General features: G+C 45.9%; 1 protein-coding gene across 1 annotated transcript in view; it reads right to left on the bottom strand.

The window, feature by feature from the left end:
* Positions 1 to 3,562: 3,562 nt before the first annotated feature.
* LOC134062279 (glycerol-3-phosphate dehydrogenase, mitochondrial-like) overlaps positions 3,563 to 20,000 on the bottom strand; it is a 33,175-nt gene continuing 16,737 nt past the window's right edge. Inside the window, exons 9-17 of the mRNA XM_062518244.1 lie at positions 19,616 to 19,809; positions 15,210 to 15,344; positions 14,783 to 14,958; positions 12,042 to 12,173; positions 11,343 to 11,501; positions 8,086 to 8,198; positions 7,119 to 7,197; positions 6,816 to 6,914; positions 3,563 to 5,103 (exon numbers count right to left, since the gene is read on the bottom strand). Coding sequence (XP_062374228.1) covers positions 4,978 to 5,103; positions 6,816 to 6,914; positions 7,119 to 7,197; positions 8,086 to 8,198; positions 11,343 to 11,501; positions 12,042 to 12,173; positions 14,783 to 14,958; positions 15,210 to 15,344; positions 19,616 to 19,809 — 1,213 coding nt within the window. The 3' untranslated portion in view covers positions 3,563 to 4,977. The remainder of the gene's footprint in view (positions 5,104 to 6,815; positions 6,915 to 7,118; positions 7,198 to 8,085; positions 8,199 to 11,342; positions 11,502 to 12,041; positions 12,174 to 14,782; positions 14,959 to 15,209; positions 15,345 to 19,615; positions 19,810 to 20,000) is intronic.

The following is a 20,000-nucleotide window of genomic DNA, read 5'->3' as shown; positions in this document are numbered from 1 at the left end:
GGGCAAGGTAGGGGTGGGCCGGGGTGTGGGGGCGCTATCGCACCGCCATTCAAATTAGCTCAGGATTAGAGAGTGCAGTGAACGGAGCTGCCTCCTTAATTGCATTGTGGCGCTGAAATAACCGTTACTCACACCCCTCAGAAGGGGAATAAATCCCCAGGATTAATGGACAGGCAGATGACTGGACGCCCCGGCCATTAATAGACCTTTCTTTCTTTGGGGGGGTGGGGGGGGGGGGGGGGCTGGAAGGTCCCGCTCATGCAGCGCCACTCCAACACCACCACACCCCCAAACCCCTCCCTCTGGTGTCGTGCTCGCGTTAATGAAATCAGGCAAATGACAGTGTAATAGATTTATCACGAGCTTAGGGGTCGGATTTGTGGCAAATCAGTTTCATCCAGGCAATCAGCAGATGTGTGGGCTGGGACATGCTGTGTGATGGCCTGTGTGTGTGTGTGTGTGTGTGTGTGTGCGTGCGTGCGTGTGATGGCCTGAGTGTGCCTCTGTGTGTGTGTGATGGCCTGATTGTGTGTGTGTGTGTGTGTGTGAGGGTGTTTTGAAAGGATATGGATATTATTTTCCTAAAAAGGACTATTCCAGCATCTGTAAATAAACTAAACAATGTGACCCAATCCCTGCTGGGTTTTTCACATTATTTCAGTATCAGTGACATTTCGCCAAACATGCCCTGTAAATATGAATAGGCCTACTATTTAAATACAGACCATTTGGTCCTGTTTCAGTCCTGTTGGTGAATAACAGCACATGGCTTGGATCTGTAGCAGTGTAAATAAAACACTCCGGCCATAGGCCTCACCTGCTGAACACGCTGCTACAATGGATTGTTTTGGAGCTGCCAGGGACACGAGATAATGACTGTGACAGGACTGTATGTACAGTGTGTATTGATTGTCATCCTGTCAAACTACATCCCTCTCTCTCTCTCTTTCACTCATCCTCACTGACAGGAAACAAAGACCACACCTGAACAATGTACAGTCGGCAACCAGATACATTTAATGATATAATTGCATTGCTTTTTTAATAAGCTTCCCAGATCAGGTTCCAAATGCATTGCTCTCTCTTGCCCCACTCTACCTCCTCCACTCCTCTCACTCCCCCACCAACTCCCTTCAAAGAATATGAATCTCTTTCAATCTGGATTAAGATGAAATTACACCCATTGGCACAGACAATCACGAGTGGGACACCCAGCCGAGGAGGTTTCCTGCTCGCGACCAGACTGAGCTCGCTGTTCACAAGCCCTGCCTGTTTCGGCATTGTGTCCAGGTGACAATCTGTGTGTGTGTGGAGTGTGTGTGTGTGTGTGTGTTTGTGTGTGTGTGCATGTGTGTGCGTGTAGTGTGTGTGTGTGTGTGTGTGTGTGTGTGTGTGTGTGTGTGTGTGTGTGTGTGTGTGTGTGTGAGTGCGTAGTGTGTGTGTGAGTGTGTGTGTGATGCAAGCCCTGCCTGTCTCGCCATTGTGTCCCAGTGACAATCTCAGCTGCTAAAACACACGTCCTCCGGGATGGGCACGGCCCTTCAGGTGCCAATCACAGCCAGGAGATGGTGTCCCCGCACGGGGGGGGGGGGGGGGGGGGGGGGGGGGCGGGGGGGGCCCAGGTTCCCAACAGCCCCTTCAGCGCTGGGTGCTTGTGCCAGTAAACAACCACACGTGCTGCACGTGCTTTACTGTGCTTCGGTCAAATTGGGAGAAAACTCGAGCGTAGCTGTTTTTTTTTAGTTTTGATGAGCTTCCCAAAAAATATTCCTTAAGATGAGTATCCCTAAGCATTTGTAATATGGTCAAATTAGCCCAATAATCACAGCAATTATTATAAGATAATGAGGTGTTGGTGGACATGATGATTACAGTATATGGAAACATTTTCTTGGGGGAAAATGAACCTGCTGAGTCTGACTATTACGTGTGAACCATGATCACATGGTTACATTCAACTGAATGAATGTGGGGAACCTGGGCCCTTGACAGTGTCTATGAGGTTTTCACAGTGCAATTCTCAAATCCAGCATTCTTACACAGTATCAGTCAGTAGTACAAAAAAGAAACAACATACTGTAGGTCCATCATATATATTTTCAAAACTCTCATTCTCAAGATACAAAACAGTCGCTATACATATTAGAATATACAATTATGTATCATATTATTTATTTTGCATTATTATGTGCGCTATTAGCATTTTTATTTTTGCTGTTGTATTATTTGTAATTATTCATGTCTAGAAGAATCCCTGACATAAAAGCTGTGTCATTGGTCCGCTTTTGCATGCATCAGAGATTGATTGACAGGTAGTGAATTATTGACAGTCAGTGTAGCATGCAGATGTTTGTGTCAATCCACACATTCATGAGCATGACCGTGACCACCAGAAACAAAGGCACATTTAATACAATCCCTTTTCTCCTGTATTAATGTGAGACTGGATCCCTGTATCTCCCACAAACAACACGTAGACGCAACAACAACACACAACCAGTGCTACCACACAGATACTGGCTAACCAACCACATAGGGTGGCCGGCTTCTACAAGCACCTCACAAAACATAAAATACCGTCTTAGGAGTGTTAAGTAACCAAGCATAGTAATTCTCCAGAAAACACTTTTGCACAAATATATAAATGATAATCTATTGGTCCTATTGGCTTCCAGTAAAAGACTAAATAGGACAGAAAAACGTATTAAATAAATAGAGTAAAACCACATCAAGATGGAGGAAGAATATATTAAATAGAATATATCAATTATAAAATGTAAAGGAGCTGTTTCAGTAAAGCAGTTATCCATGTAAACTTAAAGGGATATTCCGCCATTTTTGGAAATACGCTCATTTTCCACCTCCCCTCGAGCAAAACAATCGATATTTACCTTGTTCCCGTTCATCCAGCCATTCTGTGAGTCTGGCGATACAACTTTTAGCTTCAGCCTAGCATAGATCACTGAATCGGATTAGACCATTAGCTTCTCGCCTGCTAGCTTCATGTTTAAAAGTAACTAAGATTTCTGATAATTTTCCCATTTAAAACGTGTCTCCTCTCAAGTTAGAAAGTGCAATAAGACCAACTGAAAATGAAACCTGGCGTTTTTCTAGGCTGATTTGACATGGAACTACACTCTCATCTGGCGTAATAATCAAGGCAACTTGCAAACGTACCATAGGCGCAGTGATATCGTACGCAGCATCTGAAAATAGTCCCCATAGACATCAAGCAGTAGTAGTGCCAGTAGCTGCAAGTTGCCTTGATTATTACGCCAGATGAGAATGTAGTTCCATGTCAAATCAGCCTAGAAAAACGGCAGGGTTCATTTTCAGTTGGTCTTATTGCACTTTCTAACTTGAGAGGACACACGTTTTAAATGGGAAAATTACCAGAAATATTAGTCACTTTTAAACATGAAGCTAGCAGGCGAGAAGCTAATGGTCTAATCCGATTCAATGATCTATGCTAGGCTGAAGCTAAAAGTTGTATCGCCAGACTCACAGAATGGCTGGATGAACGGGAACAAGGTAAATATCGATTGTTTTGCTCGAGGGAAGGTGGAAAATGAGCGTATTTCCACAAATGGCGGAATATCCCTTTAAGAGACTTGGAGCTTAAAGTGCATCAAGTTCCTCAGTACACTCACAAATCTAAAAGCAATCCATATTCTTGCCATCAACAAAGTGGCAAATAACCTTAAAATAGTCTAAAACCACAGTCCCATTTTTTATCTTAGGTTTCTAAAAATATGCTTGATTTCCTATTGCAACTTTCCAAAAACAACTTTTCAAAAACGTTGCTTTGATATTTCCCTCCCCAACAAATTTCGTCCTTTAATGGGGTGCGCAGATGATCACAAACACTTCACCGAGAAAACAATGGTAATGATGTTCATAGCCAATAAACTTTCCTGACACTTTTCGAACAAAAAGGGAAGTTCCCCTTTAACTTGGGCTTTCAAGCGCTGTAAACCACACCATGGCCACAACAGAGCCGCCTTTCTCTGAACAAAGTGTTTTCCTAACATACCGCATTGCTTATAAAATGGCACAGCAGAGAGAAGTACAGTACAGAAAGCAGCGGTGGGACTGACTCATCGGCAGGGGAAGCATACAAACGGCTTCATTCAAAACGACTGAAGCACATGGCACAGTGGCTCGTCCCAGACAACGGCGACAACAAATGAGAAACACAACAGAAAGTCTCTCACAGAAGGGCTCACTATTCTCAGGTCTATCGTGTCATCTAGAAATGTTTCTAGTTTTCCGAATAAAACAACCAGAACGTGAGAGGGTGGGGGGGTTGCGTGTGTCCTTGTCAGGTTTCTATGCTCGTTTTGAAAAAAGCCCAAAAAAAGCACTGCAACACGTTAATCATGCTGATGACAGAACGGGCAAACCCCTTAGCCCTTCATCACAGATCCCCTGTGATTAAAATCATAATAACAAAACACATCCCGTACAAAAAAAAAAAAAACTGTGTAAATTGCATAAATGAAGCGTTTGATAAATTACTGAGAAATACAAAATAGAAACACAAGCGTATCTTATGAGATCTAAATAGATTCACAATCAGTGTGTTTGACTTGACATTGCATCAGTGTCATAGGCGTGTGCATACAAAAACAGGAATGTATGAAAATGAGAAAATGAGAAGGCAGATAATTGGTTGGATGAGATCATTGGTTACTGAGATGGACCCAAAGTCTGGTCCTATTACAGACTGTAGATAAAGGCAGCTGGCCAATCACTAGTCAGATATCAAAGGAGTGGTCTAAGTTCAGAGAGTAAGAAATTATTATACCTCATATATTTTATCGGCACGTCATGTGACGTCTACTTCCTGGGTGAGCCACTGTGCTTATCAGTAAATACACAGTGCGTTTACTCTCTGAATCTGAAATTTACCCCCTCTGTCTGAGACTGAGGGTCAAGGGGGCGGGGCTTTGGGGGTCAGAGGTCAAAGCATCAGCCTTAGACCCCGCCCCCACTGCGGTCGACGGACACGGGGCCTCTCTGGTCCAGCCCTTCCTCGGCCGTCTTCATCAGGATGGCCAATCGGCTGTCGGACACCTGACCCTTCTTCACTGCACTCATGAGCTGAGGGAGACACACACACACACACACACACACACACATACATACACACACAAGCACACACACACACACACACACACACATACACACACACACACACACACACACACACACACACACACACACACACACACACACACACACACACACACACACACAACACACAAACAGGTTAGATATCTGCTGGACAGGACACGCACACACACACACACACAAAAACACAAGTTCACACACAGGACAAAGATTCTAGCCTGTGGTCATGTCCCAAACCCACCACATCTCTCCTTTTCACTCTCAGTCTCTTTACACTGTATTTATATAGATATAGATTAGATATCGATATTTATATGTAAATTGATAATAAATTGATAATCAATTCAATTGTAAAATAATAACAATAAACAATAAAAAGAACAAAGAGTTAAAGGGTGAAAAAATGGCATCCCCATCTTAAATCCGTGACCTATTGTACACATTCCCATCAATGTCTATCTAGAGAGTTCAGAACACGTTTCGAACAACAGTGTATCTTTTCCTTGCACGTCGAGCACGACCTGAGCACCTCCCGTCAGACATGAATACAGTCGACATTCCAGTTCTGTGACTGGGATGACTGCACCTCCAGTGGAAGTCCAGAGTCTCATTACCTCGGTGACATAATCTCAGGTAAGAGTAAGCGATCCTGCTGTTCCCACAGGTGTACTCTCTCACGCCCACACTACACGGAGGGCAACCTGCAAATGAACCTCTCATGCATGTGCTGCACACCTTCTATTAGGACAGAAGGTTGACATACTTTTAAGGAAAGGGGTGTTTCTTGTAATGATTTGGGCTAAAGGCTCAATCTATTATTTCTCACCTTTGCTATATATAGCTTTGGTCTTTTTTCACCCATTAAATTATGACTGTTCAGTGCAAGCACACAATCACACGCACACACACACACACACACACACATACACCACACACACACACTCAGACAGACAGACAGACAGACAGACAAACAAAAACAGCAAGTCCTTTGGATGAGACATTTAACCCAGGTCCCTGACTCACTGTGGTCCATTACAGACACTATCGCAGACGCTTATCGCACAGAGTAGGGGCTTCCCCCGTGTCTTGACTAAATTCCCAACCTGACTCACTCAATCTGGCCCCATGATCAGCCCCCAGTGTAATTGGCCCAATTCATTCATTCCCTCAGTCTCCACATTAAGCTGGTGTGTGCTGAGCAGTCTGCCGCATAATGGCTGCTGTGCATCACCCAGGTGGATGCTACACGTTGCTTCGCTATATAAATGAAATGTGTTGTTGTTGGACATGGGAAGCAAACACAGTGGCTCGGTCAAGCCATAAACGCGTTTCGGCGTCAAGCCGTCCTCAGTGTGACACTTTTGAGGATGGCTTGACGCCGAAACGCGTTTGTTTTTACGGCATGGTGCTACAATAAAGAATAAAAAGATAATGAACTAGTGAGTGCGGTTCTTTTGCACATTGGAATAGGATACTTTTAACTCGCACCCGAAGAAGCAAGGAGATATCTTGGAGTTTGAGCGCGCCTCTCTCTGCAAACTTGGTCAAGCCATAAACCATCCAAGCCGCAAATGTGTTGCTTCAGGAGCTGTAATATGTACAACTCTTCACCTGAAACAATGAACCGCTGCTTTCATTCAGACAGGAAAGGCGATTGGCCTACTAGGCGGCCGTGAACATACCTGCATGAACTCGTCAAGCTCCACCTGTCCGTTCTTGTTCAAGTCCACCTCGTTGAGGATCTCGTGGAGGGCATCCTCATCAATCCGCATGCTGAGTTTCTATGGACGAAGCAAAAACACATCAAATTGAAGTAATCAACTTCCCCTGCATTCTGCTCTTAGTTGAAGTGTTTACATTGAAATTGATTTCAACATGCGACTTGGCTATATTATATTTTAGGCACAAGAATGAGAGGGGAAAAGCAGTTTGCCGTTACACACTAACTGAAAGTGTATTGTTAAGGCATGGCTGTGTCAGCTCACCTCCAAGACCTGCTGCACATCCACTATGGTGATGAAGCCTTTGCTCTCCTTATCAAAGCGGTGGAAGCGCTTCTTATACCTGTCAATCACAAGACACAGGAGGCACATCGGTGGACACGTGGGCACATACAGAGAGAGAAAGAGACAAAGTATGTGTGTGTGTGTGAGAGAGAGAGAGTGAGGGACAAAGTGTGTGTGAGTGTGTGTGTGTGTGTGAGTGTGAGTGTGAGTGTGTGTGTGTGTGTGTGTGTGTGTGTGTGTGTGTGTGTGTGTGTGTGAGTGAGTGAATGAGTGAGTGAGTGAGTGTGTGTGTATGAGACAGAGAGAGAGAGAGAAGGAGAGAGAGAGAGAGAGAGATGTGACAAGAACAAGAATGGTAATAAGACACAATACTGTAAGAACAAATGCCCCTAAAGCAGCCATGTTTGCCTGCACATATTCCCATAGTTTCCTGCTGCCCAGGCTACTGTAATGTATGGCATGTGTAGGGGCTCAAGTGAGGGCGCTGGGGATGTCTGGGACGGAAAATTACTGTGCATTTGTGAGGGAATAATAAATGCCATTATTCTTCAGAGAACATAATCATCATATGCAGTCAATCAGGGGCACAAAATCAGCATGTCCTCCAGTCTTTCTTTCTTCCTTCCCCCCACCCCAACACACACACACACACACACACACACACACACACACACACACACACACACACACACACACACACACACACACACACACACACACACACACACACACACACACACACACACACACACATACACACACGCACACACATGTGCATACACACACATGCTGTCTCGCACACACTGACACACACCCATACACACAGAGACACGCATATGAGCACACACATACATACTGTACACACACACACACACACACACACAGGCACAGACACACACAAACACACCCCTGCACATACTGTAGACACAAACATGTTGGCTTATACCTGTTGACCTCCTGCTCGTTGAGGCATATCTCGGAGGTCTTGGTCAGCTGTTCTGAGCGGGACTTGTAGCCCATCTCATGATGCAGGAACTTCTTGGCTGCCTCCATCTCCTCCTGTACAGAACACACAGAGTACAGTGCAGGGGCGTTCAGTGGCCATGCCAGTAGTAGCCTTTATTCACACACATTTACACACACACCTAGAATCACTCCACATTACAGGTCTTTAGGCATAAGCACTAAAAGTTTTGTGCTTTCTGTTTTTGTTTTATTTAAAACATTAAGAAAATGACCCAGGAATATAGACAGAAGGTTATGAAACAACCATTGTAATGCACAATAAAAAAAAACTTTGTGCCACGTGTGGCGCTGTATCTACTACAATGGAGGCTAATGGAAAAGTGGTGAGAGGTTGCAGAGTTCCACTTTTACCTTTCAAATCATATTTGATTTATCTCTAAGAGGCTCATGGTTGATTGAATAAATGTAATTTGATATCAGACTCTAATGTTTTACATCATGTCTACTATAAGTTAAGAGATAACTGGCATAAAGATATCATATACAATTCATTTAAGAACAACAGTTTTGTTGATGGGATTTAAATTGAAGTTGAATGTGATGGAGTCTTTGTATGGGGAAGGGCCAGGGAGTACTATAGCTGTTGGCTTTGTGATATCTGTCAACCCCCATTAGTGTCTGTGTATTACAGTATAACACAGACACCAAGCACTGATGACTCACAGCTCTGATCTTACATCTCTCTGAAACAAGTTATCATCAAATGCCACACATTCCAGCACACTAACTTTCCCACATTGAGTTGAGGTGTGAAGAAAGCGGTCAGGGACACAAGCGGTATCTGATTGCTTTTAAATGGTTTGTTGTCATATCACAGACAGAAAGAGGCGGGGGTGAACTTGGCTGCTCGTCTCACGCCTGTCACAGCGCTGAACTGTTTCCAGTCGCTCTCCCTCCCTCACGCACGCCCGCTCTCGCTCTCGCTCTCGCTCACTCAACTGTGCCTCCGTCCGAGCTGCTCTCTCTTTGTCTTTCTGCGCGGCGGATCTGGCACGGCTCTGGCTGAGACTCGGGCCGAATCTGGCTGAGTGGTGTTTTCCGTTTGGGCGGCATATACGCGAGCCCAAGGTGTTGAGTTCTTCAGGAGAGCTGGTAATAAAGGTGTGGGAGTGCCGCTGTAAAGACGGGAGTGGTGGCTGAGTGGAGTGGGCTCTACATGTACATGATACGCTAGCGTATCCTCTGGAGAGCCACAGATACCCTCTACAGCCTACAGCCTATAGTGACGTCCTGCTCTCTGAGCTAATGAATAATATCTTAAGGAGTCTTCAGGGACTTATCTTTTTTTTTTTTTAAGTATATTTTTTGGGGCTTTTATGCCTTTTAATGTTATAGGACAGTGGAGAATGACAGGAAGTGAATGGGTGAGAGAGTAGGGGTGGGATCCGGAAAGGACCACGGGGCGGGAATCGAACCCGGGTCGCCGGCATGCGGTGCAGGTGCCCCACATGTAATGTATGTACTGTACACATATGTGTTGTATATATGTTATGTGCTGAACGTATGTGTCAGTTTATACCTCTCAGCTTGGGGTCCTTATTTGCATGTTACAGTAATCAGTTTCAGAGCACCTTACCATAAAATGAGGATATTCTTTTTATTACTGTAATCAGGGCTGATAGACAGGAAATGATCTGTGCCTGAAATGATCAAATACATTCAAAGACAATATAGAAAATAGCCTTTCTTGACATTGTACATGGCCGAGCTCAAGCCTGAATTCGGGCACCACGCCTGAACTCTATCAGGCCTGTGTAATACTTGTACTTTTGGAGAACCAAAGTAATGAACTGACTACCTTTAGTAGTGTCCCTAAAGTATCATCATCATCATCATCATCAAGCAATGGGGCTGAGTGATAGAGCGCTGCTGTGCTGTTTGTACCTGATCCAGGGTTTCAGGAGATGGTGTCATGTGAGAGGGGGTTACTGTAACACAGGGACTTGACCCCTGGGGAACTATTTCAACACACAAGCACGTACACAAACAGCAGACCCAATCAGTCTGAGTGTGTGTGTGCGTGTGTGTGTGTGTGTGTGTGTGTGTGTGTGTGTGTGTGTGTGTGTGTGTGTGTGTGTGTGTGTGTGTGTGTGTGCTGAGGCATGGGTGTGTCCCCTGTATTGTGTGACTCTGCTAAGAAAACTCCTCCTGAGAACTTGAATCCCCATCAAAGCCGAGCGCCGGGAACCAGGCCTATTATTAGCGCCACAGGAAACGGAGGGAGTAAAAAATACGTCGGAGGAAAAGAATAATCTCTCTCTCCCTCTTTACCTTCCTCTCTCTCTTTCTCTCTCTCTCTCTCTCTCTCTCTCTCTCTCTCTCACCCTCCCTCTCCAACGATTGGGCACATGTAATACATTCAGTTGACTGAGAACAGCCATGGGAGGCTGTGCTTTAATTGTTGTCTTTACGGCACCTCATTTACGTGGGCTATTTTTAATCCCGGACGGGAACAATAGAGCGCTGGTGTATTTGAGCACAGGGAACATTTCAGGTCTTGGCTGGCCAGTCACTTAGGGTCACTGGCCTGCAGCATTGGGCCGATTCAGGTGAGGCCAACAGGCATATTGAGTTGTGGCTTGAAATCAATCCAAACGCAAAGCTACTCACGATTATTGTGCATAGTGACAGTCAACCCCTGTCTACTGTAGACTAAAATGACTTACTGTTAGTAAAGCGTCACATATACGGATAGCTGCTTGATTTCATTTATGATACTATGAAGATATACATTGTAACTTGCTATACAATTACAGTAATATATAATAAGACCTTGTCAGTGCCAGGACAGCATAAGAGTATGTGTAGAGTAGCACACAGTTAAGACACAGGGCTCAGGAGGACGGGAAAGAGGGGTTGGAAGAGAGACCTTGAAGGGAGGTCTACAAAACCCCCGTCACAAACTGAGGTCACACCTCATTCAAAGAGTAGTGTGTTCCTGATGTCCTGGCTAAATTGGACGACTAGGCTTATTCCATCTGGCCACCTAATTGGCTGATTGATTCTCTCAGCACAAAATGGCTGTCATGCATCATCCAGGTTAAGATGGGCGCTACACATTCATGATGGTTCCCCCCTCACTGTAAAAAGCCCTTTGGGTAACTAAATGAATTTGAAATAAAATATGCTATTGATATTATTGTTGTTGTTGTTGTTGTTGTTGTTGTTGTTTGTTACCTGACTCTTCTGCTCGCTCCAGCCCAGCTCCTTGGCCATGATCTCCACGATGCGGGGCAGCGCCTCGTCAGCCGCCTGCACGTTGAGGAAGCCCAGGCGAGTGCGTCGGGCGATCACGTCGATGGCCGTGCACGCGTACTCCTTGATGGCGTACAGAACCTGTGGCCCGGCGGAAGAGCAGAGCACAGAGCAGGTGGCCTTGATTTAAAGCACTTAGATTGTTTTGCATCACACCTACTGTACTGTACACTTACTGTATGTGTTCACAAAAAACACACACTCAAGTTCTCCTCCAAGTCACTATCTGTGCTTAGTTCATTTCAGCTTCATGTCCTAAAAGGTCTCTTCTAGATGTACAATTTACACTATTGGTCCTAACTTAAAATCAGGAACAAAGTGCAAAGTCTAACTTGTGCAAAGTGAATTCAATAACTAGACAAAATCAATTTGCTAATTTCATATAGGATAAGATCCTAAGCATAAACATCGACGAGTCAGCTCAAAGCTTCCACATGCGATGCAATAGCTTAACTCATGCATGAAACACTTTGCTCACTTTGTACTTTGTCCCACATTCAAATGAGTCAGTGGAACATGTGCTGATAGCTCTTGAATTCTCTATCTGGAGTATAATAGTGTGCTTGAGTACAAGGATGCAAAACAAAGCAAAGAACAATGAACGTTTGGGCGAGGTCTCACCTCACTCTCGATGTAGGGGAACTCGGAGACCAGGCGCTTCCCGACGATGGGCCACCTCTTCCCGGTCACCTGCGCCATCTTGGCCACATCGAAAGACTTGCCTCCGTACGTCGCTGCCAGGTGCTGTGCCACCTGTGAGATGGAAACAGACACAGTGGGTACACAGTGGGTACACACTGGGTATCTACAGTATCAGCAAGCACCTTACTGAGAACTGAGTCAGTTAGATGAACTGAACTCTCCATGACTTACTGTAGTGTAGTTGCATTGTCTGGTTATCAAAAACTCCTCCATGAAATCACTAAATCAGTTATTTTACAGTTAATGTTTTATTACTGTTTTATTACTACAAAATTCAATTATCATGTCAGTGTGGACATGATCTGGAGGCATGAATGGAAGCGATCCATGTTGGCAATAGATTCCATTAATATGTGTGACAAACCAGGCTGTCTTAAGTCCCACACACAGCCTAATGAAAGCTCCATTCCCCACAGCTGTTTTATGTGTCAATCATCACAAATAAATACAATTATAAATAAAATGATAATATGAAATAAAATGAATGAATTGATGGCCATTTGAGAGGCCATTTTTGAGATCTTTTCAAAACAGTACATTTATCAGCAGGACACAATTGCACAGCGAGCAACACGGGTAACCTACAGCACACTCCCAATCCAGCGTTTAAATGGGGCTGATGCCTACAGTACACAGCGCGTCTAGCTGCCTGCCTGCCTGCCTGCCTGCTCTGTCCAGTTCGTCCTGCAAAGGCCACGTGTTCCACAGCAGTCACTCCCACTGGCCCAGGGGGGGGGGGGGGCAGGCAGGTAGGGGGATCACCTGGTGACTCCTCATTAGGAGCCTCCGCAAAACAAACAGATCTGCCTCCCCTCCTTCTCTTCATCCTTTTATTCTTTTATTCTTTCTCTTCCTCTCCCTCTCTCTAGGTCTTCTCTCTCTTCACTATCGCTTTCCCTTTCTTGCACCTGCACTTCCCCTTTGCTGTATCTCTCATTCTCTCTCGGTCTCTTTCATCTTTTCTTTCTCTCTCTCTCTCTCCCATCCCATCCTTTCTTCCCCTCTCTCCCTTTCACTCCTGTTTTCGCTCCCCCTTTCCCTTTTATGTCTCTCGCCCAAAAGGTCAAGTGCTGTCAGAAATATCTGCATGCTGACCTTTTTAAATATGCTGGCAAACAGCGGCAGCGTGCCGGGGAACGTTCACCACGCCCAGCACACCCCCCGCCCCCCACACCACCCACCTCCACCTCCACCTCCACCTCCACCCCTCCGACCCACTCTAACGAGGGCTCGCCACTCTGCCTCCCCTCCGGCCGCGAGGGGATGCTGCCTGTCCACCTCAGGCCAGGAACCCAAGCGTTCGATAGATACTGCGGCGTCCCGGAGCCAGCTGACCAGGGTGTGTGTGTGTGTGTGTGTGTGTGGGGGGGGGGGGTGCGGGGAGTCAGTTCACAATGCATTTGTGCAATTGTGTGTTGCCTTTTGGTTATGGTGAGAGATGGAATCACTCTAGATTCAGAAGATCCCTGATGTGTGTGTGTGTGTGTGTGTGTGTGTGTTTGGCAGGTATGATAGTTGTAACTGGGCTTACTGTGCGTGCACTGGGTTGCTCTGACTGGGTCACAGTGCATATGTGTGTGTGTGTGTGCGTGTGTGTGTGTGTGTTCATACAGACAGCTTTCCTGAGGTTGAATCATGTCTGAAAGCTCAATTACCAAACCCATGGAGCACAGACATCTCCACCCCCTCTGCTGCACACAGAGTCAGTAGTGGAAATATGCCCCGAGGTCAGTGGGCCATGGCAGATGTGCAGCGCCATGTGAGGGGGGGGGGGGCGCCCCCAAAGAGCTGTGTGTGGGCCACCCTGTGATGAGTGAAGCAGCGAGCAGGGCGGGCATGTGTGAGGGATGCCACAGGGTACAAGAGACGCCAGCATGCCAGGATGCCCAGGGATCGCTGTGGCTAAAAACAAACGAGCTTTACGCTGCCATATGACAGAGCCTTGCTGATTGGTGATGCAGAATCGTAGGAGTCTCTCTCTCTCTCTCTCTCTCTCCCACTTTCTCTCCATGTCTCTCACTCTGTTCTTTGTCACAATCTCTCCTTTTCATCAACCCCTCACCTCTCTTTCTCTCACTCCCTCTCACTCCCTCTCTCTCTCTCTCTCTCTCTCTCTCTCTCTCTCTCTCTCTCTCACACTCTCACCTCCAACTAACCTGTCACTACTAGTATAACCAGAGCTAACAAGTCAGAGATTAGTAAAAACGAGTTCTCCAAAAGATGACATGGCAAAACTGTGCAATGTCGTTTTTAAAAATATTGAAGGTAGGTGGCTTGTGGACGCTTTGAGGCAATCAGTAATATTTAAAACAGACAGGAATGAATGAATGAATGAATGAATGAATGAATGAATGAATGAATGGAAAAAGACATTGCTTACACATCTCAAATCTTCAACCAAAACGAACAGCAAGCACACAGAACAACTCTTTGGTTGGTGGTGCATACGTCTCTTTGCATCTGACTCCACCCTGCACCCTTGATGCACTTATTACACCAATTGATGCACTTATTGTGGTTTTTAATTTGTTGTTAGAAGTGCTCTAAAAAGCTTAAATGTTTTTATCATGTTGTACTGTAAGTCGCTTTGGTTAAAAAGCGTCAGCCAAATGTAACGTAATGTAATGTAAATGTAATGTTGTAAATGGAGAGGCACCCACCTCGTTCTCCAGGCCATAGTCCTGCACCAGGCGGATGTAGAGGGTGGGGGTCCAGTCCTTGCCCCCCTCCAGGGTCAGGCCCATGGTCCTGCTGGGGCCGGCCGTTAAACCCAGCGCCTTCACGGCAGCGTCCAACGTCTCCTCCGCCATGGAGCGGTAGGTAGTCCACTTGCCACCTGAGGACAGGTGACCACAAACTGCACTAAGACACCCATTGCTTCGAGTCGTTTTTAGAGAACATGGACTTCTTTATAGATCAGGATCCTCAGATGTTGACTTTGTTGTGGTGTTAGTGTCATATAAAACATCCATTTTAACAATTCAACATAATGCAACTGTAAATTGACATAGCTGTAAGGAGCTACAGCTGTGAATGCTAGCAGTGAACATATTAGAAAATGGCTGAATGAAAAATGAGAAGACTGACCAGCGATGGTGACCAGTCCACTGTCACTGATGTTGACAATGTGGTTGCGGCAGATCGACTGGGTATCCTTGGAGTTGGGGTCTGTGACCAGCGGTCTGATACCACTCCAGGCTGCTAAGACATCCCCCCTCCTCACTGAGGAACAGAGAAGGACACACACACACACACACACACACACACACACACACACACACACACACACACACACACACACACACACACACACACACACACACACACACACACACACACACACAAATACACACACACACAGCCATGAGGGACCAATTCAAAGAACAACAGACAATGGGAGGTCAAACATTCACTTCAAGAACTCTCGAGTGTTTCCAACAATGAATTAAGGTCGCACTGACTTCACAGAATAACACTCACAATTTCATAGAGACATTTTAACCAAATTCACCACCATGTGTTAATAGTTACTCAGCTGTTTCCTCATGTGTGACTAAAGTGCCCTCATTGTCACCGGGAGAAATATTCATCTCCTTCCAAGGGCAGCTGTTGTTGATTGTACAAATGCAGCAATACTGACTTGTGAAAAAGATTTTCATACCGTTGTAATCTTTGTTTTCTCTTGTCTACTGGCACATGGAATAATATGGTTATGAATATGGATATGGTTATGGTTATGGAGTAATATGGTTATGTTTGTGGTATTTACCAGATGCTTTTGTCTAAATATAATGTGACACGATCCAATCCAAACTAAGCTGTTTAACTGTAATAAGCTGTTTGACTAGTCACTAGACTGAATAGAGGCTGGAGCGGTTTTGTGGGGCTGGTAGACTGAGCTACTTGCTCACGGCCTGCTCCAATGCACTGAGCTTGTTCCTGCTCTGGTATCATGACAGCAAATCTACACTTACTGCACTCTAGACCAGCCTGCAACACGTACTGTGCCAACAAATCACAACCTGTGGAACTGAAATCGTACCAAGGTGCAATTTGACACTGTTGTCTTTTGTCACGGTGGGAAAACCTGTATCTGTCATCCGCTGTGTCTCCTGAACAGGCAGCACTACAGTGCTTGAGCAGAGTGAAGCCACTCTAAAGTCCCAGGCAGGAAGAACTGGCGCCAACAGCACCACGGTTAGGAGTCCAGAGTCTCTCAGTTCCGAGTCAAACTCCTCAGCCACAGTGGCGCACGGCGACTCCCAGGTGAGGCGGAGCTCGGCTCTGAGCGCTTGGGACATCCCTGGCATTAATTATTCACCGCGCCAGTTGCTAATCGATCTCAGATGAAAAATGAAATAATAAAATAAATAAAATAACAATCCCGCGTAAACGCAGCGGTTGATATTTCTGAGAGTCGGGGAGGAAACAGACACAGACGCCTCATTACCAAAGGGCATTTGTGAAACATTTATGACAAGGTGGAGGCGGCCCGGAGTCTTGCACTCGTCGGGGAAAAGATCAGAGCGAGTGTCCAGGGAACGGGTTTACAGTGGAGACTCCGAGTCTGTCAGAGCCGCCGGCGGCAGCAGTGACCGGTCGGCTGACCAGCCGTTCCACAACTGGAAGGGGAAGTGTCCTTCAACAGGATGCTGCGCTCCGAACTGCACCTTTGCACGACGGCAGCCTCTGCCATCGGTGTGTGTGAGCGAATGGATGAATGTGAAGGAATGAAACTGTGAAGCCCTCTGTTCGGCGGAGTCCAGAAGCGCTGTAGTGGACGGAAGTCATCGTCCTCTGATCACACACACACACACACACGCACACACACACACACAGGGCTGACCGCGCCGCTAAATGAGCAGCGGCCGACAGAAATCGCTTGTGACAGATTCTTTCTGCCCTCTTGCCTTTTTACTGTCCTTCTTGCCCCTGTCTCGTGTCTGTTCTACCCACTGCGGGGTAAATGACACTGCCTTCCCCGACTCCTCTCCTTATGACACATGTACACTTAAACACACACACACACACACACACACACACACATGAAAACAGGGACATGCACACTCATAGACATGGACACACACACACACACACACACACACACACACACACACACACACACACACACACACACACACACACACACACACACACACAGGGTAAGATATATCGCCCTGATCCACTGCCTTGTGCACTGTATCCATCAGTGCAGACTCCTCCAGTGATCCCCCACACCATCCACCTCCAGAGGCAAGGTCTTCTACCAGTCATCTCTCTGTCTCTCCTCTCACTCTCACTCCCTCACTCCCTCCTTCCTTCACTCCTCCACTTCCTTCACACTTCCACCTCTCCACTGGGGGGAACGTTACCCCCCACAGGGACATAGCCCTCGTCAGGCCAACCACTGACCCCGTTCCCCTCGATCTGTCACCAACAACCAGAATGGATGTCAGCCCCCCCCCCCGCCACCCCCCCCCCTCCAGACGCTGTGCATTGTGGGTCTGGTTGGCTCATACAACAGCCTGCTCACCCACTGACTGTCTCCTCTCACACGCAACAAGCGGCAGGCGAGTCACTAAAGGGGAGCGGATGACTCATTTTAATGTGTCATTTAAGGAGGTGAGAACACACACAGAGCACTGCTGAGAAGCTTTTAAGTTGCCGAGGAGCAAGACACTGGATAAGGCTCTGAAGGACTAGATGTCATCCATTGGGAAAGAAAAAGTCATACGGATACTTGCCATTGACTTAACAATAAAGTTAATATAAAAGCATTAGGGTGGTCTTGGGAGGGGGGTGTACACTATTGCACAAACATGTACACACACACACTTGCACACTTGCACACACACACACTGACACACACACACACAGACAGAAAGAGAAGGCACTCCTACACTCGAGATTCTAATCAGTCACCTTAGCTAATAGGGTGTCTCCCTACTCCCTGACAGACTGCCCTGCCTGCCTGCCTGTCTGCATGTCTGCCTGCCTGCCTGCCTGCCTGTCTGTCTGTCTGTCTGCCTGCCTGCCTGCCTGCCTGTCTGTCTGCATGTCTGTCTGTCTGTCTGTCTGTCTGTCTGCCTGCCTGTCTGTCTGTCTGTCTGCAGGCTCCTGTGTGTTCACAAGGGGGGACTCAGACCAGCAAGGAGTCGCACAGTCCACCGCCACCAACAAACACTCCCCATACAACACAATATAAGACTATTGACACATACTTCCATTAAGGTCTAAAAGAGTTAATCAATCTTTATGGGCCTTTATAAGAGTCAGACAGGGCACATTAAATGATATTTAAGTGACAGTTCTAATGGAGACACTAAATTGAAGGCAATAAAAAGTTAGTAAGACTGAAGGCTGAAACAAAGACTGGTACCTATTTGCTGGGTATCTGGGGATATCCCTTAAGCATGATTCATACAATGATACTGCAGAGCAGCAGCAGTAGCAGTAGTAATAGACTGGAGCTCGTTGATGAAGGTAAGTAGGTGGTTGAACAGCAGCAAAGGGAGAAGAATTGCCAAAAGTGTCATCCAAATAAAAACCTCTTTTGGACTGTTAACGTCACGTGTTACGTTAATGTGTCTCCATACATGCACTGTATATAGTCCATAAGTATGTTTGGCTTCTTGCATATGGATTTAAAGTGAAAATAAAACAATGACAAGCTCAAATTTCCACTTTTAAGTCAACACATTTCAGCATTGAAGCTCATATGTGCATATTATGCATCGAACAATCATGTCCTTGTCCAAACACATGAACCACTGCATATTTAGAAAGAGTATATTACTGTAAGTGCAAACAAATGTAAACATATGTGACCATTCACAGCGAAATCAGTCGTTTTGCGCACATCGTTATTTTGAGAAAATCAACAATAACAAACTTCCGGGTTAAAATGTTGAATTTCACGTTTTCGCATAATTCGGCTGTATACAGTCTACAGTTTCATATCGTGAACGCATTTCACTGAAAAACCTACGTTTTGACTGTTAAACCCAGCGAAGATTCAACACATTTGCTGTCATTCCCGTTGTGCACGCGCCGCTTAAACAGGTGATTTCTCCTCTTCTGGCATATCGTGACAGGAGAACCATGTCAACTTTGGATGCGGTTATCTTAGCGATAGTTTGTGTAATACCCTCGATATACATATCGTTGGAAAGCTTAGTTTATGGCCGTTCACGTGAGCACAATAACTTAATTTACTAAATTTTACAGAAACGACTGGTTCCGCTTTACAGGGTCACATATATGTTTTACATTGCCCTTCTAAGCCTCCCAACACTTGAGACATCAGAGACCGAGGATCAGCATCTTCCAAGCTGACAGGACTGCTAAATGGGGGATTTGTAGAGTTCAAGTAGGTCTTAAGTACTTTTCTCTGGATTAAAAAAAAACCCTCCTACCAACATCAGTTTATATAAACATTTGATCTTCTTGGGTACCTATCTAAAAAAAATCGAAATTCCGGGAACTCTACACACCTTCCACGTCGGCACTGAGGTAGTTGCGGACCTCGTTCAGGATGAAGTTGATGTCTTCCTCCCTGGGGATGGGGTGGGCGGTGACGTTAGTGGGGGTGTCGGTTGTCCCGGCGATGGTCATCTTCTCCCAGGGCAGGAAGAAGATGACCCGTCCGTCGCTGGTGGCTGGGTCCAGCAGCCCCATGTTGTCTGGGCTGTTTCACAGTAAAAGCAAGAATTCACAGAACGTGAAGACAAAGAGCATTTGGATGCCAGTATGAAACTAACTGAAAACTCTTTGTTTTCACAAAGATTTTGCAACGACAACAACGTACGCTGGCATACGCTAAAGTCTAACACATACCGGTATCTAAATACGTACTCTATGCAAAAAGGTAGCTACGTC

The sequence above is a fragment of the Sardina pilchardus genome, chromosome 17 (genome assembly GCF_963854185.1).
Source record: "Sardina pilchardus chromosome 17, fSarPil1.1, whole genome shotgun sequence".
Lineage (NCBI taxonomy): Eukaryota > Metazoa > Chordata > Actinopteri > Clupeiformes > Clupeidae > Sardina > Sardina pilchardus.
This window is presented reverse-complemented; position numbering and strand designations above follow the sequence as displayed.